This window comes from Tamandua tetradactyla, chromosome 4 (genome assembly GCF_023851605.1).
Source record: "Tamandua tetradactyla isolate mTamTet1 chromosome 4, mTamTet1.pri, whole genome shotgun sequence".
NCBI lineage: Eukaryota > Metazoa > Chordata > Mammalia > Pilosa > Myrmecophagidae > Tamandua > Tamandua tetradactyla.
In genome coordinates, this window is record NC_135330.1 from 97,587,625 (window position 1) to 97,614,526 (window position 26,902).

Sequence of the window (26,902 nt, forward strand, 5' to 3'; positions counted from 1 at the left end):
TTTGTCAAATGTCTTTTCTTCATCAATTGAGTACTCAATTTCTATCTTGGGTCATGGAAAATTTTTGGTATTGAATGGCTGGGATGGTAGCACAACATTTTTAATGTACTTGATACTGCTGGATTATATATTTCAATGTGGTTAAAACATGAAATTTTAGGTTGCTTATAATTTAGTAGAATACAAAAAAAGTATTACTGTAGAACATAGTGTGCCCTAATGTAAATTATGAACAATATTATATAATTATTATATAATTATATAGTATAATTATACTGTAATAATATTATAATATTACAGTATAATTATACTATATAATTATATATTATAATAATATTATATTATTATTAATATAATATTATTATAATATATAATTATAATATAATTATATATTATAATAATATTATATTATTATTAATATAATATTATTATAATATATAATTATAATATAATTATAATTATAATTATAATTATAATTATTATAATAATTATTATAATAATTATAATTATTATAATAATATTATAATATTATTTCATCAGTTATAACAATGGCACCATATTAACATAAAATGTTAACAAAATGGAAAACCGTCTCTGAGGGGCATGTATGGGAATTCTATATTTTCTGTATGAGTTTTAAATAAACCTACAACTTCTATAATAAATAAATGAAAAATAAAGTATGCTCATTCACTTAGAGTTTTTGTATTACAGGCTATATCTTTAGGAATGATTTCCTGAAGAAAACTAGCATGTTATAAACCTTTTATATATCTTGGTGCAAATAGCTGAAATATTTTCCTGATTTTTTTATCAGTGTACCTTAACAATGCATGACGAGGTCCATAGTACCACATGCTATGCAACATAAAATGCCTTGTTTATCATCAAATGCTATTGGTGACAATTGGTAACCAATTGAAAATATTTCATTTTCATACAGTCTTTAAACTATAAATCCTAATGTGGTTAACCTATATTATTATTTGATAATCATATGGAAGATGCTATGTATTTATTTTTGTTTTTATTAAATATTTCCTTTCTTCTAGGACTAAATCTCCATTGGTTAGATGGGTGAGAGCTGCATTTCTATACTTCTGAAACTTAGGTGGGTAGCAGTAAAAGAAATACCTGATTACACTGCACTCACAGGATGCCACGGTCTTTGATACTTAGGATACATTGTTAAATCTAGCTGTAGCCCGATGAACAATGGCCACCCAAATGTGTCAGGTCCTAATCCCTAAAACTGCAATGTTATTTTGTATCATATAAAGGTTCTTTGCAGAAGGGATTAAGCTAAAGATCTTCACAGGGGGGAGATCATCCTGAATTACCCAAATTATCTCTAAATTGAATCGGAGCATCTTTATAAGAAAGAAACAGCCACAGCAGAGGCAGAGCCATGTGCTCACAGAGGCAGGGACTAGGCTGAGACGGCCACAAGCCAAGGGACCCCTGCAACCATCAAAGGTAGGCAGAGCTAAAGCACAGATTCTCCTTTAGAGCCTCTGGAGGGAGCACAATTCTACCACTTTGATTTCAGCTCACTGAAAATGAATTCAGATTTAAGATCTCAGGAGCTGTAAGGAAATAAATTTTTGTTGTTCTAAGCGGATGAGCTTGTGGTAATTTGTTACAGCTGTCACAGAAAATTAATTCATTAGTTATTGTTGCTAATGAACCCTTGAACAGATTTAAGTTGAGACATCATTCTCATGTCAAAATTTGAATCCAGAAGACATTATAATATTCACTTTGGGAGGAAGTATTGAGATTCTGGTGGTGTTCTAAGTCCCTGGGAAAATCACAAAAGGCTAATTATGGTATAAAATTATTCAGCAGCAAGGTGTTTGCCTTTATTCAGCCTCTCTCCTTAGGATATTTTGACTGTAAAATTCTAGATGATAGTTAAGTTTTTTCAGCATATCATTGACACTCTTTTACCAGCTTCTAGTTTCCATTGTTGATATAATAAAGTCACCTGTCCTTTAAGTGAAATCTGAATTTTTTTCTCTGGATGTTTTCAAAATATTTCTATCTTGTTTTTCTCTTATAGTTTCATAATGATATTTCTCGTGTGTTATTTTTTTTTCTTAGGAGTCTTTAAGCATCTTGAATGAGTAAATTGATTTCTTCCAAAAATATGTAAAATTTTCCAACCTAACTCATCAAATAGTTTTTTATGCTACTCTATTCTCTCTACTCATTTCTAGAATTCAGTTATATGTATATTGAATGTTTCACTGAATTTTCTTTTTATTAAGCATGATTTTGTACTTTTCCCATGTTGCCAGCTTTAGGCTACATTCTGGATAGTAATTTCATACCTATCATTTTGTTCTGTGTCTCTCTTTTTAGCTATTTCTAATCAAGTGGGAGGAATCTTGTATACTGCATGCATAATTGTTACTGTATTTTTCATTATTAGGATTTCTATTTGGTTCCCACACTTCCTGAAAAAATGCAAGCTTTTCTTTGATTACTTTAATAAGAGAAACAAATGATAGCTGTTTTTTAGTCTCTGCCTGATACATTTGCTGAGTATGCTTTTATCTGTTTATACTGTATGTAGAATCATTTACTTATCATCTCACTTATCATCTCTTGTTTTCACAAGGACCTGTTGTCTTTTACTCATTGGAAGTTCATTTACTTCAATTTAAACTACACTGTAAGAGTAAAACAAGCCTAAAACTTATCACCTCTACTTGAGGGAAGGCAATTTTTTTTTGTTTTTGTGAATGGCTGGGGATATTTCCTGCCCTACTTTAAGCCATGTTTAAGGCTTAAGAATTCCTTTACCTCTACCATATGTGAAGGTGAGTGGTGTTCTCTGGGAAGGGTGATTTACTTTAGGCATCCTTCACCCTAAAGAAGTAGCCCTTAGGTTCCAGCTAATGGTGCAGGTTAATGTGTCAAATGAAGTTTTTAACTTTCTTAAAGTCCATGGTTTTTAAAAAAAAAACTTTCCAGAAAAGAAAAAAAAAACTTTCTAGCAGAGGAAGTCACCTAAATTGCATTTCAGCTTCACAGCCTTTTCTCACTTTTTGGCAAATGGTGATACATGTGTTGTTAGCTTCCCCTTGATTTTCTCCTGGAAAATCCTCCGTATCTTGGTAACTCTTCAATGCTTTTAAGCAAATTTTAAAACTGATCTCATCCAGCCCTCAGGAGGGTTGGTTTTAAGCAACTGGCCATCATTATAGGAAGCAGAATTTGTTGTAGGTAAAGACCACTTGATATCAATATATTCACATGTGTACATTCTGGAATATGTTATAGATAGAAGGGAAAACAGAAAGATAGAGATATGTATTCATGCATGCACAGAGCAAACATAGACATAAATTGAATGTAAATATAAATAAGCCCTTTTATTTTTGTAGTCGATTTATATTGTCAATATCAATATGCTTTAAGAAATGTAGAAGTGATTTGACTCTAACCTTAACTATCATCTAAGAAACCTGATTTCTATCTCAGAGGTTATCATTTCCCTTTATAGCTGCCAAATGTAAAGGTATCCGTCTTCATTTTATTTCTTTTAGGTATTACCTAAAGTGGGTGAGAGAGTTGTACGTAAACTCAAGAAGTTAAATATTTTGGCCAGTTTCAATTATTTACTACAAATATTTGTAGACTGCCTTTGTAGAGGCTTCCTTGACATCAGACTACTTAAGTGCTTCTATTTTGTGTTTGTTCAGATCTTGGTTATGCTTCTATTTTGACATTTTTCACATTATTTTAATTACTTGTTTACATCTCTGTCTCCCCAACTAGAATATGAGACCCCCTGTGTTGGCATTTCTTTACTTTCATGATCTTATTTTCATAACATAGCTCAGTGACTGGCAGTTAGAATGCACTTGATTAATGCTTGTGAAATCAATGTGGATAAACATGTATGATAAGCAATATGGATACAATGGATAGTAATAAGGTATGGTTTCTGTTAAAAGGAGTCCCTAATGTGGCTAAGGAGATAAATATGAATGAAATGAAAGTTTGCACAATCTCAGGGTAGTGCTGACTCTGTGTGCAGCATGCTTAGATGGCACGCAAGTGAGGCAACGTCCTTCTATCTTGTATTGACAGAGCAGAACTTGTAGGTATTAGCTCTTGAAAACTTGTAGGAATTATCTCAGATGTCAGGGAAGCATGATACAAACACAGGGAATGGGATTGTCAGACCTAGAGGTGCAAGTGCTTAAAGCCAGTCTGGAGATTAGTGGATCTCATAAGCATCGTTGCACAGCCTCACGTACACATGATGTGAAGAACACAACGGGTAAAGTGGTTCTGCACATCATTCATGGCTGCCCACACATCTGATACTCTCTCCATGCATGCTGATAGACGGTTCCATTTCAAGGAAAAATTTTAAAAATCCTTGTCTGGGTGGCAGTGATGGCTCCCTCGTGAGCCAACATGAGAAAGGGTCTCAGGGTGTGGACTCAATGAGCTTAGTCTGGGGCTTGTGCTTTTCAAGCACTTCCATGAGAGCTATGTAATATTTTAAGTCATTTTTTTCATCAAATATAACATAAGTACAGAAAATCACAAATCCTAGGTAGACAGCTTGATGAATTTTCAAAAAGTGAGCATATCGAGTACCTATCCAGTAAATCAAAAAGTAGATTACTGGAATTCCAGAAGCCTCCCCTTCACTCCTGCTCACCTTCCCCATCATTCTAACCTCAAATCACCATTTTACCCATTTTTATTTTAATTTTATACACACGGAATGACAGAGTAAGCAGCAGTTTGTGTCTGACATCTATCTAGGGCCCAATGTCTGAATCCTAATAGGACATTCCTGCCGAAGTAAAAACAAAGTTACTGCACTTGGTGACTCTTATCCCTAAGGTAGAACACAAATCCTGGAGGAACTAAACCATATTCTTCCAGGATTCAGTGAGATCTACAGAACAAGGGAGATGGCAGCTTTTCCAGGTAGTCATATGCAGTGCTCCACTACCTGCCTCTTAAAAATGAGCAGATTCCAAGCTGACAGCAGTGTCTGAGGCTGGACAGGATGCTGAATGGGACACAGTCAGGTGATGAAAAGATCATCGCAGCCAGTGCCCATAGGTTTTCGTGGAAAGCTATGCTATTTCAGGCTTATTAATAGGCTGATATGAACAAAATGTCTCTGGTGAGCTCAACTCAATGAATTCCTCTACAACCAGCTGGAATACAGTGACTGCTTTGCATCAGCAGAGCTCAGCTTGACCTCCTAACAGAACCAGACCTGGCAGGTGTATTCTCTTGAATCCTTTCATCACAAAGGGGTCCGAAACTAGTCCTCTCTGAAATGAACAATTGTGCTGGGTGAGGATATTCCTTCCTCACCACGAAGCTAGTGGCAGCTGCACAACACATCTCCTTGAGTATATTATTCATTATTATGAAATATGATCATGAGATTCCTTACCAAGAAACTAATTTTGCAACAAAAAAGTGAGGCTGTGCAAGGATGCTTATGAGATTCACTAATCTTCCTAAGTGCTCCAGTTCCCAGAAGCAGCCATTCTTATAGGATGGTAAAATGGACTTTTAAGCAATTCAGACACACTCTCAGCTTAGATAAATCACACTAAGAATGAGATGTGTTTTATTCAGGATGTGGTATATACCCTGGACCAGCAACCAACGTGTGTTGCGAATTCTTCCATAAGATTCTGAAAACCAAGAAACAGAGCTGGGAGTAGCATTTCTCACTGCAATACATAAAAGGTTAAAATTTGATTACTAAGAACATTGAATGCTACACAGAGTAATTTGAAATGTGTTCTGTAGGCAAAGATAAATTATTAAATGTTATGGAAATGGTTAATAATCTGAAGTATGGGGGATAGTGATGGCATGGAAACCAGCTAGATGGCTAATGCAATTTTCAGGCATTATATATAATAGAATACTATTATTTTTAGCATGCTCTTAGGCAATTTACTTAATTCTCCTTTATGTCATGATAATTAATTTCACGTGTCAATTTGCTAGGTTATGGTACTCAGTGGTTTGGTCAGACTGGATTAGCTGTTGCTGTGGAGCTATTTTGTAGATGGGATTAGCATCTGCAATTAGTAGGCAATAAGTAAAGTCCATTGCCCACCATAATGTGGGTGGGCCTCATCTAACTGGTTGGAGGTAAGTGCAAATAACTGGAATTTCAGAGGAAGAAGAAATTCTACCCCAAGACTGCATCCTCTCCTCCTGAGTTTCCAACCTAAAGACTCCTCTTCAGATTTCCAATTTAAGACCCCAATATCAACTCTTACTGGAATTTTCATCCTGCCAACTTGTGTGGATTTCAGACTTGTGACTCTCTACAAGCATGTAAGCTAATTCTTTAATATAATCTATTAACACACATATACATGCACACATATCCTATTGGTTCTGTGTTTCTAGAGAGACCTTCTCTGATAAACCTTATTTCTCTATCAGACAGCAATAACTCCTGCTGTTCCCTTTGCTTCTGAACTGTCATTTGTAATACTTTTGGACATTTCTAAACTCTCTTATGTGTGAAGAATATGGAAAAATAAATAAGTGAATAAACACTTCAAAGTAAAATGAATTGTTATTCTTATTTTGAATAATCTTATATTTTAAAAGAGAAAAAAATCAGCTTCATAAGCATCTTAAGACAGTCTTCCAACAAATAAAACTGAGAAATCAAGCTCTGTCTAATATCAAATGTTAATTTTGCTGTATTTCCTGACTTTCTTTACATTGCTCACATTTCATGTTAATTCCTTAATGTTTTTATATGTCAGACACTGTGATAAACAGTTTTTACATATTTTCTCCTTTAATACGCAGAGCAATCATGCCCAACTGGTGTTACAATTTTTATTTTATAAATAAGAGCCTTCTAGAAAGCATAATTAACTTGAGCTCACAAATCCAGAATTTCTACAACTAGGATAAAAGCCCAGCCTTGCTAACTGGATCGCTTTTGCCTTAGTTAGATGTCATGGCTTTACTTTCTTATTTGGCACTTACTAAAGGCATTAAATCAGATTTTTGAGGGCTAGTTCAAATGATTTAGGGAACTAGACCCTACTTTGAATCTTTTAAAATAATTTTGAACGAATAAAGATGAATTGACATAAACCCATTGTCTTAATGTTCCATGCTACTATGACAAACACTACACAATGGGTTAGCTTATACAACAGGGATTCATGGGGTTATGATTTCTAAGGCCAGTAGTTCAAATCAAAGCATTGACTAGAAGGCCTGCTTCCTTCTGGAGAGGGCAATGATCTGGCTGGCTGGGGATCCTTGAATTTCCTTGGCATGCATCTCTGCATCCCACTGCTGCATGGGGATGTCCTCTTCCTACTCTTCAAGATTCCGTTGACTTATGACTTTAGGCTCCTTGAAGCTTTCTCTGAATTTCTTCTCAAGGATTACAGTACTCAGATTAAGACCCAACCTCTCTAGGTTGGACCATACCTTAAGTTAAAAAAGCATCTTTGAGAGAGCCCACTTTCAAGGGATTCACATCCATTCAAATATGGATTAAGATTAAGAACAAGTGTAAATTGGGGTCAATCTTCTATACCCATGCACAGTTTCCACCTGTAAGTGTTCTAGCCCTGAAAAAAAAACCCTCTCTTTCTGTGACTTTATATTGTACTTGCTCGAGGAAAAGGAAAAGAAGAAAAGGAAATACAGTATTTATAGGATTCAAGTGTTTTGTTACCATGCCTAGGTATCTTACAAGACTGAAGTTTTCATTCAAACAGGCATGAATGAATAAATGTTTTCTTTCCCCAGTGCCTATCAAGGTGCTCTAAGTTCTCACTAAATGTTGATGGGATAGATGGTTAAAAAATGAAGAGGAGGGGAAACACAAATAATGAGTGCAGAAGATGTATTTAATGTAATAGTGTCCAAATACTGCAAATACCATGAAGTAAGTATGTGTGATTACTACACACACCATCACCACCACAATTTATTGTTTTCACCTCAACCCAGAAACTCTCAAAGGCAATTGCAGCTCCTGGGAATAAAGCATGGAGTCAAATCTTCCCAGCACAAAGCCCTAATTATGCTGAGCAAGATATAAACCATCCACTGCACCAGTCAGTCAGGAACTAGTCCACACAAGGAGGGAACAGAAAGGTTGCTGAGACAGTGGGGGACAGACATGGAAGTGGGTCCCTCCCCACATGCCTCCAGGCTTTGTTGGTGTTCTGGCATCCTACAGAATTCAGAATGTTCTGCTTTCTCACCTTATATAGATATAGCACAGTTTCAAAAATAGCCTATGCTTTTTTAGACTGCTAAAGACACCATCAATCATTGTCTTCTGTGGTAATGCTTCAATTACCCAGGAGGGAAAAAACACAGTAGCCATGGAAGTGATGCCCTAATGTGCTGAAGAGCCCATCTCCAAAAAGGTAGCTTTTGTATGTCAGCAATGTAAGATCTGGGATGAACCATTCGTAAGCCTCTCTCATGCTTTGTTAAGTATTGAGCGAATGTACTGCCTGGCAGGCTAAATCCTTATGGAATGAGCTTAATGGTTTGTCACGTTCTGTATTGCTTGCTAATCTGTCTTTTGGTGAACAAAATTCCATCGAAGGTTCAGTGTGGTTGAACTAGCCCACCATTTCCTCATGGCAAATGCCCCATTTCAGGTCCGTCCAAAATGACATTTAGCAAACATGAAGCCCTGGTGTTACTTCCAGCTGTACAGATCATTTTGCTTTCTTACTGCCAAGGGGGATTCAAATTGGCCAGTCACAGGTGGTGCCTCAGAATAACGAAAACCCAGGGGCATGCTTCATCCATACCATGCTGTTTTGTTCATATCTCTGGGAAACAGCACAAGCAGCAGCTGCCGGGAGAGGCACACAGGTACAGCTGGTTTGAATGCAGGCCATGCTGGGCTCCCATATGCTAGCCATGGAGTTCCAACATGTGCGAGCAGAAAAAAAAATGGATATAAAATTTGTATCACTTTGACAGGCTTTTGTGACCCACTTCCACAGCAGAGAAATGTAGGAGTGTCATTTATATAAGTGTTTTTCTACAGCTCCTTATTTGAACCAAACATATTCAGTGCCTGCAGGGAAAAAGGGTTAACAGTGGTTCTGAATAGACAATGGATATCAATCTTTTTTTTTCTACATATGAAATCTTAATAGGACAAGTCCTATCTACTCATATTTTTATCAATACATTTGAGCACAACAACTAAACATATATTGTGGCATTGTTTCCAATATGAAATACTTCACACTGCAGTAAGCCTGGTAATTAGAGTTTCAGATTATCATTTGTGACTGTTTATGATAAACAGCACAGAGTTCCCTCGAAACATTTGGGGTGCATGTTCCTGCACCACTGAGTTTATGAGTGTTCATATTCGGTGAATATGATCAAATTTAAACATGCTTTATATGCCATGCTAACCTGTATTAGAGACTTCCACAGAAGCATATCAGGTGGCTTCTTACCCCAAACACACAGGCACATTATTTATCCTACTTTAGGGTTTCTTTCTCAATTCTTTTAATTTGCCTCAAGGGGCTGATAATGGGATAAAGAGCTTTTCACTACTCCACTACATATTATGAACCTAGTTGGAACCTGTAATGACCACTAATGCTCAGTTTTAAAATATTGTATGCAATCCATTTTCTCTTTGAAATGCCTGTGTTTTAAATAACCTATATGTAGGTTATGGTCATAACTTTTTGAGTTTTAATGATTGGCTAGAAAATTACATTGTAAAGATTCACACTATTTTAGTCCTTTTATTTTGGGGAGTGTGGGGGTGCATGGTCTGGAAATCAGGTAGAATGGAAGGTGAGCATTCTACCACTGAACCACCTGTGCACCCTATTTTAGTCCTTTAAATCTATTTTATTTAAGCAAAAATAATTAGTGAGAAAAATTACTTCACATCATATATATCATCAATACCATTTAAGTAGTTCAAGTTAAACAAAGCTCACTATCAATGTCAACACATATAATGTGAACAGGTATGCATTTGATAAAACATACTAAAATTCTCTATTAGATACTAAAATGATAAAATACATATTTTAATACTGTTCAAAAAAGTTGGAGCTATTTCAATCAGTGGTTGCTAAAAAAGTTCACAGCAACATTTTTGTTGAGGAAAGAAGAAAGGAGATACTTAGTGTTATCATTCTCTTCTGAAGCTCCACTCTATTCCCTGAAAAGAGATTCTACAGTTAAAATAGTTAGAAATGCTATAACATTTAAATTTTGCATTGGAATAAAATATCTCAAAAGCTTCAAAAGAGCTTATAAACTAAAAGTCAAATAGCATTTATAAGACCACCAAGGTGGATTTCAGATAACAGCTTGATAGAGTTGGACATAGAGAGATAAAAAATATAAATATATGATTGATAGATACTAGAAGAGAGAATAGATAGATGCATATGTAGATGATATATAGAAGATAGGTAAGTATTGATAGATAGACAAACATATAGATAGATGATAGCTAGATGAGTGAAAGGTGATAGGTTAGATATATGATAGGTAGATGGTAGATCAAGTTATATATATATATGCAACTCTTAGAAAAAGGTGACATTTATTAATACCAAAGTGCAGCTTGAGAAGTATGGCTGAAAGTTGTCAAAATAGAGTTGTCACTTTGAAAATGACCCTTTTTGAGGCTCCTGGTATGACATCCTCACATTCCACACTCCATCTCAGGCAGCACTGACCTGTCAACACAGCCTTTTGTTGAAGAAAAACATAGATGGAAAATTAAAGTGGGAGATAAATAGGGTGGAAATGGAAAAATAAATAAAGATTCCAAAGACAGGCAAGAATGGAAGATGCTCTACTAAATAAAAATGACTCATAGGATTTGAAATGAGATTAAAAACAAGAGCTTCACATTGTTACAGAAAAGGATTGCAACTGATTGTAAACATTAAATTACTAAATAATGGGGAACTCATTGCAGACTGAGGTCGGCAGAAATGTGACTCAGTTAAATATCAAGGCTGGGAGATGAGAAAAAAAAGGCAATCAGAAACCCCAAAAGCCCTGTAGAGATGTGTGAGTGGATATAACAAAAGCAAAAGGCAATTCCTGTCTCAGGGCCACAGAAAAGATAGTTTTAACATATTTAGACCTTGATGGGCTTCTCAGTATTGAAATGTCTTACTTAACTTGAACATCAGATTGATTTTGAAATATGTAGAATTCTAAAAAATGATTAAAAAAGCAAGGCTTTACCATGTTTCTTGATAATGACTGAACAATGATACAGCTTTCACAATGAGACTCTGTGAATGTGAAAACCTTATGTCTGATGCTCCTTTTAGCTACTGTATCAACAGAAGAGTAGAACATATGGAATAAAAATAAATAATAGGGGGAACAAATGTTAAAATAAATTCAGTTTGAAATAGTGGCAAATGAAAGCGAGGGGTAAGGGGTATGGTACGTATAGTTTTTTTCTCTATTATCATTTTATTTCTTTTTCCATTGTCTCTTTATTTCTTTTTCTAAATCGATGCAAATGTACTAAGAAATGATGAATATGCAACTATGTGATGATATTAAGAATTACTGATTATATATGTAGAATGGAATGATTTCTAAATGTTTTGTTTGTTAATTTTTTAAAACTAATAAAAAAAGCAAGGCTTTATGCCAATAAATGTGAACACACAGCACACACAATATGCTTTACTACTAACCAAACCCCTGTTTTTCAAACATACTTTCTTTCCTCCTATCTAACATTAACCATGAAAGATAGGATTTTTATGATTACTGGGTTGACAAAATGGTCAACATTTCTCCACCAAATGTTTTAGTGTTGCATATACACAGATCTTTGCAAACATATCTATTTCCCTCTAATTTCTAATCCAAAGCATAATTTAGTGGTATATTGATTTAAGTGAAAGAAGCATGGACTTCACTACTGTCACTCAAGACCATTTTTTGGATAATAATCATGGGTCTACTTAATTGTACATATCTTTTCCAATCAGTATGAAGTGAAAATAATTTCTTTGCAAATGGGCAGAAAAGCAATCTCAGTCATAATCTAATTTTCTGTGGATATAGCATTTCTATTTAAGCTCCTTCACCAAGTGCCAAAACAATCAGGAAGACTTAATGTTTGGGGCTATATATATATATATATATATATATATACACACATATATATATAGTACAGTGTCAACAAGCCCCTCTGAGGTCAAGGAAGTTATGGTAATGGTTTTCCCAGGGTTGGTTCTTACACTGTATGTCCATCAGCTGTTAGACTGTGTTTTGTTTCTCTGGATTTATTGTCGAAATTTTTATGGATTGGTGAATTTTCTTTTGATTAGAGGGAATTAGATTTGTTTCTCTGCTTCAAATATTATCCATCTGTTGCATGAAAACTTTTCATTCTAAACATGGCTCTCCTATTCAAAAATTTGATTTTCTTTTATAAAAATTTAACCATAAACAAATTAGTTTTCTAAGAACATTAAATGTGAGCTGGACTCTCAATTTCAATGTTTCTATTTTGAAAATGGAATGTGATCACTATCTACACTCTTTGCCCAAACCTCCTTTCAATTAATATTTATGAGGTAAAACAATGAAGATGGATGCCTTTTATATCACAATATCTAAAAAAGGATTTTTACAGTATTTATCTTATCCACCAAGAACACACACTTTCAAATAGCATTGTTTCTTCTTTTAATTGTGTTTTTTTTCATGTTGTCCTTTTACAAGAAATGCATTGAAAATACAGTTGAAGTATAATTTGAAATGTAAAGATCAAGAAACAAGTAATTTAACAATATTTCACCTTTAAATTTGATTTTATTGTTTCTTGAAAAGTAAAATCTAAAAGTATGTGCCAAATTTGAGATGTGTAGATGGGAATTATCTAGTGGAAAAAGGGACATTATAGGTTGGTAAGTGATCATTTTATTCTTTTTATGTCTCTGTGGGCCATCTGTAAAATACATAAGCACCTAACTCCAAGCTGTACCCCACAAGATTCTAAGAATGTTCTTCCACAAAAGTTGATTTGGTTAGCATGTTGATTCTTGATATTTCATAAAAATGGCTATAAGGTTTAGTGAACTCATACATTCTCCTAACTTAGAAAGTTCAAATATTCCCTATCTCCCAACTTTTGTCTTTAACAGTGACCTATACATGCCATGACTGGTAATTTTCTAAAATATGCTTGAATAATCAGACTATCACATTCTAAGATAATGTTAGATTACATTTTCTACTTACAATGTATTTGCTTTTTAAAATATCATAGCTGCCATATTAAATATTATATTTAAGTAATAGGTAACTGCTAGGTAGGAAATGCCACTATCATAAGTATAATTTGTTAGGTCTAAGCAAAATGAATTTATTACATTCTAATAGATTCTGAATTCTCAGTGGCCTAGGTTTATTTGTTCATTTGTGTTGTTGGTAATTATGGAATAGCAAAAGAAAGCAATCATAAATTTCTAGGCACAGTAAGTGTGGTAGTTAGGATCAGGTGTCAACTTGGCCATGTGAAGGTGCCTAGTTCTGTTGCTGTGGACATGAGCCAATGGTATGTGAACCTCATCTGTTGCTCATTACATCTGCAGTTGGGTAGGAGGCTTTTTTTTTTTTTTTTTTAAAAAGAATGATGCTTGATTTAATTGGTTGGTACTTAAATGATAGAACTCAATGTAGCACAGTCCAAGCAGCTCAGCATACCTCATATCAGCACTTACAGCTCAGCCCAGGTTTTGGAGATGCAGAAAGAAATCACCCTGGGGCAAGTTGTTGGAACCCAGAGTCCTGGAAAGAAGGCCATCGGAGATCACCCTGTGCCTTCCCACATAAGAAAGAACCTCAGTTGAAAGTTACTTGCCTTTCCTCTGAAGAACTAGTGAAATAAATCCACTTTTATTAAAAGCCAGTCTGTCTCTGGTGTGTTGCATTCCAGCAGCTAGAAAACTAGAACAGTAAGTTTTAAGATCCTGGAATTTTGTTTGTCTATTCACTCCTTTAAATCATGAGACATACTTTGAATGATGCCTCATACTCATTTTTACCTGGGAATGCCCATTGAAATTTGAGGTATATGGAGCTCCAAGAAATGCATGTCAAACAGATTGAGTTTAGTTTTATTTAACTCAATACATGAATTCACATGTACACACAGGTCAGTAACCTCTGAGGAAAAATGAAAGGTTTCACTGCCAGTGAATAACACTATTCATTTAATTTGAAGTTGGCTTCCATATGTATAAATCAGTAGGAAAATGTATTTCAATCAAAGATTATTTTCTATAGAATCTTCATATTAATTCAACCTGCTTTTAATGCTTCTCAGGTATGCTAACAGTTTTGATAATTTAACTTTTGAAATACTAAAGTGATTTTATAATGCACTTTTTACTTTTAATTCATTAAATGCATTCACTGAATACAAAATAAAAAGAACACCAATGAGGACTCTGGCAGTTTAAGTATTTCTATAGATTTATAATCACAAAAAAACAAAAACAGGGAGCAGGCCAATTAACTGTAGCTCAGTTTAAATATGGTTTTCAAAAAGAAACTATGTTTCTCCATTGAAATCACTCCAAAGAAAGTTAGCTCAAGGGAAAGTATTTTAACAAATATATTCTATATGTGTTAGTGTTTTTGGAGTTTCATTTTCTATAGGCTTTTCTCAGAATATTGTGCAATATGTCTAGTACCAATGCATGCTTCTGTGATGCCCCACATTGAAAAGCTGATTTGATATCTGCACAATGAAGGAGATACAGGAATAATTATACTTCAAGGCAATGTTGGCTATAAAATGGATGCTTTAAAAAATTTAGAAGCATTTATTGAACCAACATTCAGGAATTTTCTAAATGCTCCATAAAAAATTAAGATTTTCAAGTATTATACACAACTTGAACAATGTTAATACTTTCAATATTACTATCTACTGAGTAGACTCAGTAGATAGTCATGATAACTCAGAAGTGAACCCACTAGGGATCCTCAAAACTCCCTTGGAAGGCCCAAACCATGGAATGGCTTTCTTGACTTTCTTGGAATTTTGATTGCTTTGTGGTAAAAAATAAAGTCATCTCAGTATGTGTTCATCTTAGAACAATAGGAGAATTTTATAAAGGTCTTCTGGAATATCAGTTTCTTGATATTAAATTAAGCAAATTGTAATATATGCTCAATGACCATCTGCAAGAATGACGAGGTCAAGGTGATTCAAGGACATTACAAAAGTCAGTAAATTGGCAAGGTAGTCCAGGTGTACAGAAAAAAGTATGTCATCTACCTTGAGAGGATGCACTACAAGAAGGCTAACTGCACAACCATCTATGTGGGCACAGAAGCATACATGTTGGCTTTGTAGAATGAGTTAAGGAGTGTTCCCTCCTCTTCAATTTTTTGGAAGAGCTTGAGAAGAATTTGAGTTAGATCTTCTTGGAAAGTTTGTTAGATTCTCCTTTGAATCCATATGGTCTTGGACTTTTCCTTAATGGGTGGTTGGATGACTGATTAAATCTATTTACTTGTAATTGGTTTGTTGAGGTCTTCTATTTCTTCTTCAGCCAATGTAGGTAGTTTGTGTTGCCCATTTCATCTAGGTTATCAAATTGATCGGAACACATCTGTTAATAGTATCCTCTATTAGTCATTTTTATTTCCCTAGTATTAGTACTCTTTTCATTTGTGATTTTTGTAATTTGTAACCTCTATTTCTCTTTGCCAAGCTGAATTCTTCACAATCAGTGTCATATTCAAGATGCTAAATTTTCAACTGATGGTATTTCTCTATATGCTACTGTATTAGTTTGGGTTCTCTAGAGAAACAGAATCAACAGGGAACACTTGCAAATATGAAATTTATAAAAGCAATTCACATAACCATGGGAATGCAGAGTCAAATATCCACATGGCAGGTTGTGAAGCCAATGATTTCCATGGAGGGTCTGGACAAACTCCACAGGAGAGGCTCGCCAGTCAAAGCAGGAAGGAAAAGAGCCTGTCTCTTCTGAATCCTCATTAAAAGGCTTCCAGTATAAACTGCAAACACTGAAAAGGGAAATAGACTCATATACCATAATAGTTGGAGACTTCAACTCACCACTCTCATCAAGGGACAGAACATCTAGACAGAGGATCAACAAAGAAATAGAGAATCTGAATATTACTATAAATGAACTAGACTTAATAGACATTTATAGGACATTACATCCCACAACAGCAGGATACACCTTTTTCTCAAGTGCTCATGGATCATTCTCAAAGATAGACCATATGCTGGGTCACAAAGCAAGTCTTAACAAATTTAAAAAGATTGAAATCTTACACAACACTTTCTCGGACCATAAAGGAATGATGTTGGAAATCAATAATAGGCAGAGTGCCAGAAAATTCACAAATACGTGGAGGCTCAACAACACACTCCTAAACAACGACTGGGTCAAAGAAGAAATTGCAAGGGAAATTAGCAAATACCTCGAGGCGAATGAAAATGAAAACACAACATATCAAAACTTATGGGACGCAGCAAAGGCAGTGCTAAGAGGGAAATTTATTGCTCTAAATGCCTATATCAGAAAAGAAGAAAAGGCAAAAATTCAGGAATTAACTATCCATTTGGAAGAACTGGAGAAAGAACAGCAAGCTAACCCCAAAGCAAGCAAAAGGAAAGAAATAACAAAGATTAGAGCACAAATAAATGAAATTGAAAACATGAAAACAATAGAGAATATCAATAAGGCCAGAAGTTGGTTCTATGAGAAAATCAATAAGATTGATGGGCCCTTAGCAAGATTGACAAAAAGAAGAAGAGAGAGGATGCAAATAAATAAGATCAGAAATGGAAGAGGAGACATAACTACTGACCTCACAGAAATAAAGGAGGTAATAACAGGATACTATGAACAACTTTACGCTAATAAATACAACAATTTAGAGGAAATGGACGGGTTCCTGGAAAGACATGAACAACCAACTTTGACTCAAGAAGACATAGATGACCTCAACAAACCAATCACAAGTAAAGAAATTGAATTAGTCATTCAAAAGCTTCCTAAAAAGAAAAGTCCAGGACCAGATGGCTTCACATGTGAATTCTACCAAACGTTCCAGAAAGAATTAGTACCAATTCTCTTCAAACTCTTCAAAAAAATCGAAGTGGAGGGAAAACTACCTAATTCATTCTATGAAGCCAACATCACCCTCATACCAAAACCAGGCAAAGATATTACAAAAAAAGAAAACTACAGACCAATCTCTCTAATGAATACAGATGCAAAAATCCTCAATAAAATTCTAGCAAATCGTATCCAACAGCACATTAAAAGAATTATACATCATGACCAAGTAGGATTCATCCCAGGTATGCAAGGATGGTTCAACATAAGAAAATCAATTAATGTAATACACCATATCAACAAATCAAAGCAGAAAAATCACATGATCATCTCAATTGATGCAGAGAAGGCATTCGACAAGATTCAACATCCTTTCCTGTTGAAAACACTTCAAAAGATAGGAATACAAGGGAACTTCCTTAAAATGATAGAGGGAATATATGAAAAACCCACAGCTAATATCATCCTCAATGGGGAAAAATTGAAAACTTTCCCCCTAAGATCAGGAACAAGACAAGGATGTCCACTATCACCACTATTATTCAACATTGTGTTGGAGGTTCTAGCCAGAGCAATTAGACAAGAAAAAGAAATACAAGGCATCAAAATTGGAAAGGAAGAAGTAAAACTCTCACTGTTTGCAGACGATATGATACTATACGTCGGAAACCCGGAAAAATCCACAACAAAACTACTAGAGCTAATAAATGAGTACAGCAAAGTAGCAGGTTACAAGATCAACATTCAAAAATCTGTAGCATTTCTATACACTAGTAATGAACAAGCGGAGGGGGAAATCAAGAAACGAATCCCATTTACAATTGCAACTAAAAGAATAAAATACCTAGGAATAAATTTAACTAAAGAGACAAAAAACCTATATAAAGAAAACTACAAAAAACTGCTAAAAGAAATCACAGAAGACCTAAATAGATGGAAGGGCATACCGTGTTCATGGATTGGAAGACTAAATATAGTTAAGATGTCAATCCTACCTAAATTGATTTACAGATTCAATGCAATACCAATCAAAATCCCAACAACTTATTTTTCAGAAATAGAAAAACCAATAAGCAAATTTATCTGGAAGGGCAGGGTGCCCCGAATTGCTAAAAACATCTTGAGGAAAAAAAACGAAGCTGGAGGTCTCGCGCTGCCTGACTTTAAGGCATATTATGAAGCCACAGTGGTCAAAACAGCATGGTATTGGCATAAAGATAGATATATCGACCAATGGAATCGAATAGAGTGCTCAGATATAGACCCTCTCATCTATGGACATTTGATCTTTGATAAGGCAGTCAAGCCAACTCACCTGGGACAGAACAGTCTCTTCAATAAATGGTGCCTAGAGAACTGGATATCCATATGCAAAAGAATGAAAGAAGACCCATCTCTCACACCCTATACAAAAGTTAACTCAAAATGGATCAAAGATCTAAACATTAGGTCTAAGACCATAAAACAGTTAGAGGAAAATGTTGGGAGATATCTTATGAATCTTACAATTGGAGGCGGTTTTATGGACCTTAAACCTAAAGCAAGAGCACTGAAGAAGGAAATAAATAAATGGGAACTCCTCAAAATTAAACACTTTTGTGCATCAAAGAACTTCATCAAGAAAGTAGAAAGACAGCCTTCACAATGGGAGACAATATTTGGAAATGATATATCAGATAAAGGTCTAGTATCCAGAATTTATAAAGAGATTGTTCATCTCAACAACAAAAAGACAGCCAACCCAATTACAAAATGGGGAAAAGACTTGAACAGACACCTCTCAGAAGAGGAAATACGGATGGCCAAGAGGCACATGAAGAGATGCTCAATGTCCCTGGCCATTAGAGAAATGCAAATCAAAACCACAATGAGATATCATCTCACACCCACCAGAATGGCCATTATCAACAAAACAGAAAATGACAAGTGCTGGAGAGGATGCGGAGAAAGAGGCACACTTATCCACTGTTGGTGGGAATGTCAAAGGGTGCAACCACTGTGGAAGGCAGTTTGGCGGTTCCTCAAAAAGCTGAATATAGAACTGCCATACGACCCAGCAATACCATTGCTAGGTATCTACTCAAAGGACTTAAGGGCAAAGACACAAACGGACATTTGCACACCAATGTTTATAGCAGCATTATTTACAATTGCAAAGAGATGGAAACAGCCAAAATCTCCATCAACAGAAGAGTGGCTAAACAAACTGTGGTATATACATACGATGGAATATTATGCAGCTTTAAGACAAGATAAACTTATGAACCATGTAATAACATGGATGGACCTAGAGAATATTATGCTGAGTGAATCCAGCCAAAAACTAAAGGACAAATACTGTATGGTCCCACTGATGTGAACGGACATTCGAGAATAAACTTGAAATATGTCATTGGTAACAGAGTTCAGCAGGAGTTAGAAACAGGGTAAGACAATGGGTAATTGAAGCTGAAGGGATACAGACTGTGCAACAGGACTAGATACAAAAACTCAAAAATGGACAGCACAATAATACCTAATTGTAAAGTAATCATGTTAAAACACTGAATGAAGCTGCATCTGAGCTATAGGTTTTTGTTTTGTTTTGTGTTGTTTTGTTTTGATTTTACTATTATTACTTTTATTTTTTTTCTCTATATTAACATTCTATATCTTTTTCGGTTATGTTGCTAGTTCTTCTAAACCAATGCAAATGTACTAAGAAAGGATGATCATGCATCTATGTGATGATGTTAAGAATTAATGATTGCATGTGTAGAATGGTATGATCTCTAAATGTTGGGTTAATTTCTTTTTTTCCGTTAATTAAAAAAAAAAAAAAAAGAGAAGGGATAATTGGAGATGAAGGGATACAGACTGTACAACGGGACTGGATATAAAAACTCAGAAATGGACAGCACAATACTACCCAATTGTAATGCAATTATGTTAAAACACTGAATGAAGCTGCATGTGAGGTATAGATTTTTTGTTTTTGTTTTTTTTGTTTTTTTTCTTTCTATTATTGTTTTAATTCTTATTCTGTTGTCTTTTTATTTCTTTTTCTAAATCGATGCAAATGTACTAAGAAATGATGAATATGCAACTATGTGATGTTATTAAGAATTACTGATTGTACATGTAGATTGGAATGATTTCTAATTGTTTTGTTAATTCTTTTTTTAATTAATAAAAAAAAAAAAAAAAAAAAAAAAAAAAAAAAAAAAAAAAGGCTTCCAGTGATTAGACTGAGCATCACTCATTGCAGAAGACATTCCCCTTGGCTGATTACAAATGGAATCAGCTGTGGATGCTGATTCAGCTGATGTGATCATGATTTAATTATATGAAATATCCTCATTGAAACAGACAAGCCAGCACTTGCCCAGACAAACAGGTACCACCACTTGGCCAAACTGACACATGAACCTGACCATGACAGCTACCTATAGAGCAAACTAGAAATGAGGATAAGGATATCAATAATCATAATAGTAGCTAACATTTATTAAGGGACTTACTATGTGCCAAGCATTGTCATAGTGCTTTACATGGATTGTAAAGCAATCCGTGCTTTAATCCTCACACAACAACCCTATAAGATAAATCATAATTTCCAGGCAAGAAACAAAGGCACAGAGTGGTTAACTAACTTACCAAAGACCACACCACTAGTAAATGGTGGAGACTGCAAAAAAAGAATTGCAGCCCAGGCAGATTGTTTCCAGAAGCCACAGCTTCACCACAAGTTTACCTATTAATAAAGCATTTTCCCTTTCTGATAACCTACAAAAGATGCTATTCAGTATTTCACCTCAAATAAAATTAACATGGACTCCCTCTTCTATATAAGTCATTAGGCCATGCCAGGAGGGCTATAATGAAATGCAGACATGGATACTGTGCCAAGAGGCTCAGAATATGAGAGGAGACAAAGTAATTACTGAAAAACTTAAAATAAAATTTCAGGACAATAAAAATCCCTTTCAAAAACCACTACATATTAATTGCCAAGATAATTGTCTATATAATAAATGCCATAAAAATTTAGAGGCAAGAGAGAGAACTACTGGATGTGGTCTCCCATTCTGACACTTCCACTTATCAACTCTGATTTAGCCAACTCACTTAGCCTCTACATGCACTGTTTTTCTAATTTGTAAAATTAGGATGATGACATTAATAACATTTTATTCCAATTGTGAGTTACAACCCATTAGTGAGTCATGAAATTAATAAAATAGGTTGAAAACAGCAACTTTATTTTTTGTAAAAAGATGAAATGGAAAATATCAGAGGCCACCCTAAGAATTTTCTTGAAATGCTCAGCTTTTTAAAAAGTATTCATGTGTATATAGGTGTGTGTACAGAATCTGATATAAAATGTTATTTCTTATTACAGAAGTTGTCATAAAGTTTGAAAGCCACTGTTTACTACAACTTGATAGGAGTTGTAAGAAATAATATGATTTAGATGTCCTTTCTCTCATAAAGGTCTATCCAAAGGTGGCCAAACAGCATTCTCTGCTTTATAAACTCAAGAGCATCATCCACATCTGAGTAATATTTGCATACTCAGTACTAGCAACAAAGAGCCAGTCTCCAATAAATGATAGAGAGGCAGGTGGATAAATGGAAATACCCAGAGAAATTTTTGGAAATTAGAATTCACCTAGATTTTTAAGAATTTATAGGACTTGAATAATTTAAAGAAAAGAATAGCAAGCATTCTTAGAATTTACTCTTTCATTTCCTGGCTATATATATATATATATATATACAAAAGAATAAGAGAGGACCTCCATTTCATACTTTATATAAAAATTAACTCAAAATGGAGCAAAGACCTAGATAAAGTATGAGAACCATAAAACTCCTAGAAGAAAATGTAGGGAAGCATCTTCAAGATCTTGTGGTAGGTATTGGTTTCTTAGACTTTAACCCCAAAGCACAAGCAATTAAAGAAAAAAATAGATAAATGGGACCTCCTCAAATTTAAAAACTTTTGTGCATCAAAGGACTTTGTCAAGAAAGTAAAAAGACAGCCTACTCAATGGGAGACAATATTTGGAAACCACACATCTGATAAGTGTTTAATATTAAGAATATATAAAGAAATCCTACAACTCAACAATAACAAAACAAGCATACTATTCAAATCTTTTGCCCAATTAAAAATGGGCAAAAGAAAAAAATTAAAAGTAGTTCAGTGGAAGATTGTTCATCCACCATGTGGGAAGACCCAGGTTCAATTCTGGTCCATGCACTAAAAAAAAAAAAAAAAAAAGAGTCAAAGACTTTACTAGATATTTCTCCAGAGGAAATACAAATAGCTAAAAGCACATATAAAGGTGCTCAACATCACTAGCTGTTAGGCAAATGCAAATCAAAACCACAATGATATATCATTTCATACCTACTGCAATGGCCACTATCAAAAAAACCCCAGAAAACTGTAAGTGTTGGAGAGGATATGAAGAAACACTCACACACTGCTAGTGGGAATGTAAAACTGTGCAGTCTCTGTGGAAGACAGTATAGCAGTTCCTCAAAAAAGTTAAGTATAGAATTACTATATGATCTGGCAATACTGCTAGTAGGTATATATCTAGAAGAACTGATAACAGAGACTTGAAACAGTTATTTGCACACCAGTGTTCATGGCATCAATAAATCATAATTGATGAAAGATGGAAGCAACCCAAGTGTCTACCAAGCGATGTATGGATAAACCTAATGTGGTATATACATACAATGGAATATTGTTCAGCATAGAATGGAATGAATTCTAGCTGCATGTGACAACCTTGAACCTTGAGGACATTATGTTGAGTGAAATAAGCCAAACACAAAAGGACAAATACTGCATGACTCCACAGTTATGAACTAATTATAATAAGCTAACTCACAGAGACAGAATTCAGAAAATAGGTCACCAGGAGATGGACTGAGGATTGAAAATGGAGAGTAGAGGCTTATCTTGTGCAGAGTTTCTATAAAGGCTGACAGTAAGGGTTTGGAAATGGATGGTAGTGATGGTGGTGCATTATTGTGAGTATAATCAATAGCACTGAACAGGATAGTGAATGTGGTTTTAAGGGGAAACTTTAGGTTATATATATTAATAGAATAAAAATAAAAAAATAGAACATAGGACTGTACAACATAGAGATCCCTATGGTAGATGATGGACTCCTAATACATAATAATAATACAATGTGGTAAAAAAAGTATACTTAGGGTAATTCTTGCCTTAATGTAAATAATTGGCAATAGATATGGCTATTTTAATAATCTTTCATCAACAAAGGTAACTACTGTATAAAAAAGTACAATTATAAAAAGTAAAAAGTGCTATCATCAATTGTAACAAACGTTCCGCACAAATGCAAGGGGTTGGTGGGTGGCGTGGTGCAGGGGAATCCTGTATTTTATGCATGATGTTCTGTAAACTCACAACTTCCCTAAAAAGAAAAAATGCAGAGGGCCAGAGGACCAGGAATTAAAGACCCAGGCTGGCTAATTCCCAATCCTGCTTCTAACAGCAACTGACCTTTAAGGACTGGGTCCCAGAACTTCTCAAAGATCTTTTCAGAGAAATCAGGGAGCTACACTCTGTCCCTCCCACTCCACCCACCTCCATGCAAACTGTGCATTCACAGCACTGAGCCAGGGAGAAGTTCAATCATAAATTAGCACAAAGGAAGGTAGTTCATCTGCAGCTTGGGGTGCTTTTCTTAAAAATAGTATACTTCATGGGAGATCTTCTGGTAAAATTCATACCATCTCTGCCATGTGGCACTTAAATGGGGAGAACTCAATTTGAACCAACTTCCAATTTCCTCCTTTGCTTTCTTCCTTAATTTAGTCTTCATTTTTCATTAAAGGAAGGAAGAAGGAGAGTAAGGGAAGGAAGGAAATAAGGAAAAAAGAAATAAGGAAGAAAAATAAATTAGGATTTCTTTTCCAGCAGGTATTAAGAAAGTACCCTAAAGTGACACTGAGAAAAAGTAAGAATATTCCCCCTCCACCTAGCAGTAGGATATGGCATGATATCTATGCTGGCCAAGGCCTCTCCACCTGCAGAATCATTCCTTGTGTTTCCCTTCCTCTTCTCTGAAACATGCTGGTTGTGTATCAGTGTCCATCAGGCAGTGTTCAGCTAGTGTGAGGGAGGAAGGAAGGGAGAAGCCAGAGTATTTCTCCTTCTGCTTTTACTAATGCAGTATAGGCTTCACTGGGTGACCCCAGTTCCAAGGCTCCAATGACCTCCTCCGTCTGTTCATTCAGCTTCAAGGTGGTGGTCGCTACCTTCTATTGCCAAACTCTGGGTTGTTTCATGATCCCCCACCTTTGGTGCTTTTCAACCATCTGTGTAACCAATCCCCCCATGCTATGTCCCTCTACTTTAAATTTTCAGTGAATTCTGTTTTCCTGACACGCTAAACTGTTCAGAAACATGGCTGAAGAGGGAGGGAAAAAACATGTACACTATTAACTGTGATGGAAATAAAGTGTTTTCTTTAGAAAAACAAACACATATAAAACTTTTTCAGAAAGTCTTTTTCAACCTTTCACTATTCAAAATCACAAAAGTCAGTATGTTTGTGCAAGTCACAGCTTGATATACATACCACTACTGGTATGCAAAATTATTTTAGGAGGTCCATTATTATTTTTTACATTTTAACAGTTATGCATATATTTTAATGTGTTGAAATTACAGCTTTACCAGCTTTACAGTTATCTTATGTGAAAGTTAAGGGATTGATAATGGAAATAACTGGAATGGTGTTATCTAGGAGTAGTCAAAGGTTTGAAGCCCATCCTGAACCTCTAAATCCTTCTGGGGTGGGGGAGATCATACTAGTCTTCATTCCCTCTCCCTCATTGTTGCTTGATTAATTCACCATGGCCTGGGAGAGAAACAGAGATACAGTAGAGAGAAATAATAATAAGCTCAAAAGGAATGATCAGAATTCACTGATTTATAACATGAAAACCTTGGAGAGTATCATATTCATTCATTCATTCATTTCAGTATTTAGCAACACTGTCCCTTATCTGTAAGCACTATTCGACCTGCTGGGAATGCAATGAAGAGGAAAATCACCTAAGGTCCACAACCACGTGGAGGAAAAGCAGTGAATGGGATGGACATTTGAACAAGTTCACTCTTATAACTTCTCAAAGGGGAATAGTGCAATAAAGAAAGATCTGTATCACAAGATTTGATGAGTAGGTAGACCTGGAATGGGTTTCCTGAAGATGAACTGATAGCTGGAGAATATGCAGACATTAACTAAATAAAGAAACAAGGAAAGAGACATGGGGCAAGATGGCTGCAAAGGGAAGTGTAGAATTTAGTTTGTCCTCTAGAGCAGCTAGAAAAATGGCCAGGAACTGCCTGGAATACATATTTAAGGAAGATCTGTGACTTGATACACATCTTATGCCAGTCTAGCATGGGCGGTAGGGCTGAGATCACACACAGAACTGTGAGTAACACCCACAAAATCCGGAGGCTAGTGCCCCTCCACCTCTAGCAAGGCGGGCTCAGTCGGAGACATTTTCCTGTGGGAAAAAGGTATCTGCTGGGAGCAAGGGAGGGCAGTCCCACCTGCCACACTCCAATTGTGGTTTTAATTAATAAACCTGGACTGCTAAATACAAGCTCCAAGCACAGATAAACCGAGAACAAATAGGAAGGGAGTCCTGAGGTTTCTCTCAGCAAACAGGAGGTAGGGCTAATGGAAACAAACAAACTAAAAACCATGAGACTTTTGGAGTCAGCCTAGCTCAGAATACTGGAAAAGAGCTGAGCCCCAAGACACAGAGAGCCACGTACCAATTCTAGCTCTGGACAGGTAAAACTTGGAGGCTGGGGACTGGCTCTGAAAAAGGACATTTTTCTTTCTCTCTTTCTTTCTTTTTTAACTATCCTAAGTATCTCATTAGGGAAAGTCTCAGGCATTTTCAGTTGCCAGCCCTCACCCAGGCAAAGACAGAGGAGTTAAGATAGGTCTGAACAATAAAGTAACAAATCAAGTGAAGGAGTTAATTCCCTGAAGACCTTATCTTTCCCAAGAAAAGTAGGGGGTTGGGGGCCAGCTCAAGTGGCAGGCCTCAGTCAGAGACTTCAGACCCCAGGGGCTAAGCCCTAAACACACCTTCTAACTCAACCTCTGTCTCAACCACTCCCCTGGCAGCTACAGGGTCTGCTTAGAATTTAAAGGCTCCTATTATGTTACTCCAATGGGAAGCTGCAGGAGGACAAGCACCACCTGCTGGGCAGGAAAGGAAAAATGCAGGGTCTAGAGGCCTCACAGGAACCTCTAACTGCTGGGTCTCATCCCCAGAGAGACTTGATGCAGATTACACCCTCCTTCTGAGAGCTGGGCCTGTCTTATCCAGGAAAACCTGACTGGGGTTGATGATATCTGGGGAGACTATCCGAAAAAAAAGTAAGGTTTCATTTAGGCAGGGAAAGAACCAGAAAAACAAGAGATGAAAAACTCTGAACAGTTAAAAAGAAGCTATGCTGGCTAGAGGTATAGAGTAAGTTGAATTTATCACTTCAAAAAAGAGAAAACAAAGCCAACCAACAAAAACAAAAACAAAAAACAGGTAAAAGAGTGAAAATGACCTCCAGAATAAACTAATCAAGGAAATCAGATGCCAAGACACCAACAAAATATTACAAGTCATATTAGGAAAAACATGATATGGACAAATCAAAGGAACAAACTAACAGTTCAACT

The 26,902-nt window shown here is 35.6% G+C and overlaps 1 protein-coding gene across 1 annotated transcript in view; it reads right to left on the reverse strand.

Annotated features, from left to right (window-relative positions):
* Positions 1-2,964: 2,964 nt before the first annotated feature.
* The window catches only part of LOC143681205 (uncharacterized), an 88,679-nt gene continuing 64,741 nt past the window's right edge, over positions 2,965-26,902 (reverse strand). The window contains exon 7 of the mRNA XM_077158021.1: positions 2,965-10,755. Within this exon, the coding sequence (XP_077014136.1) occupies positions 10,651-10,755 (105 nt within the window). The 3' untranslated portion in view covers positions 2,965-10,650. The remainder of the gene's footprint in view (positions 10,756-26,902) is intronic.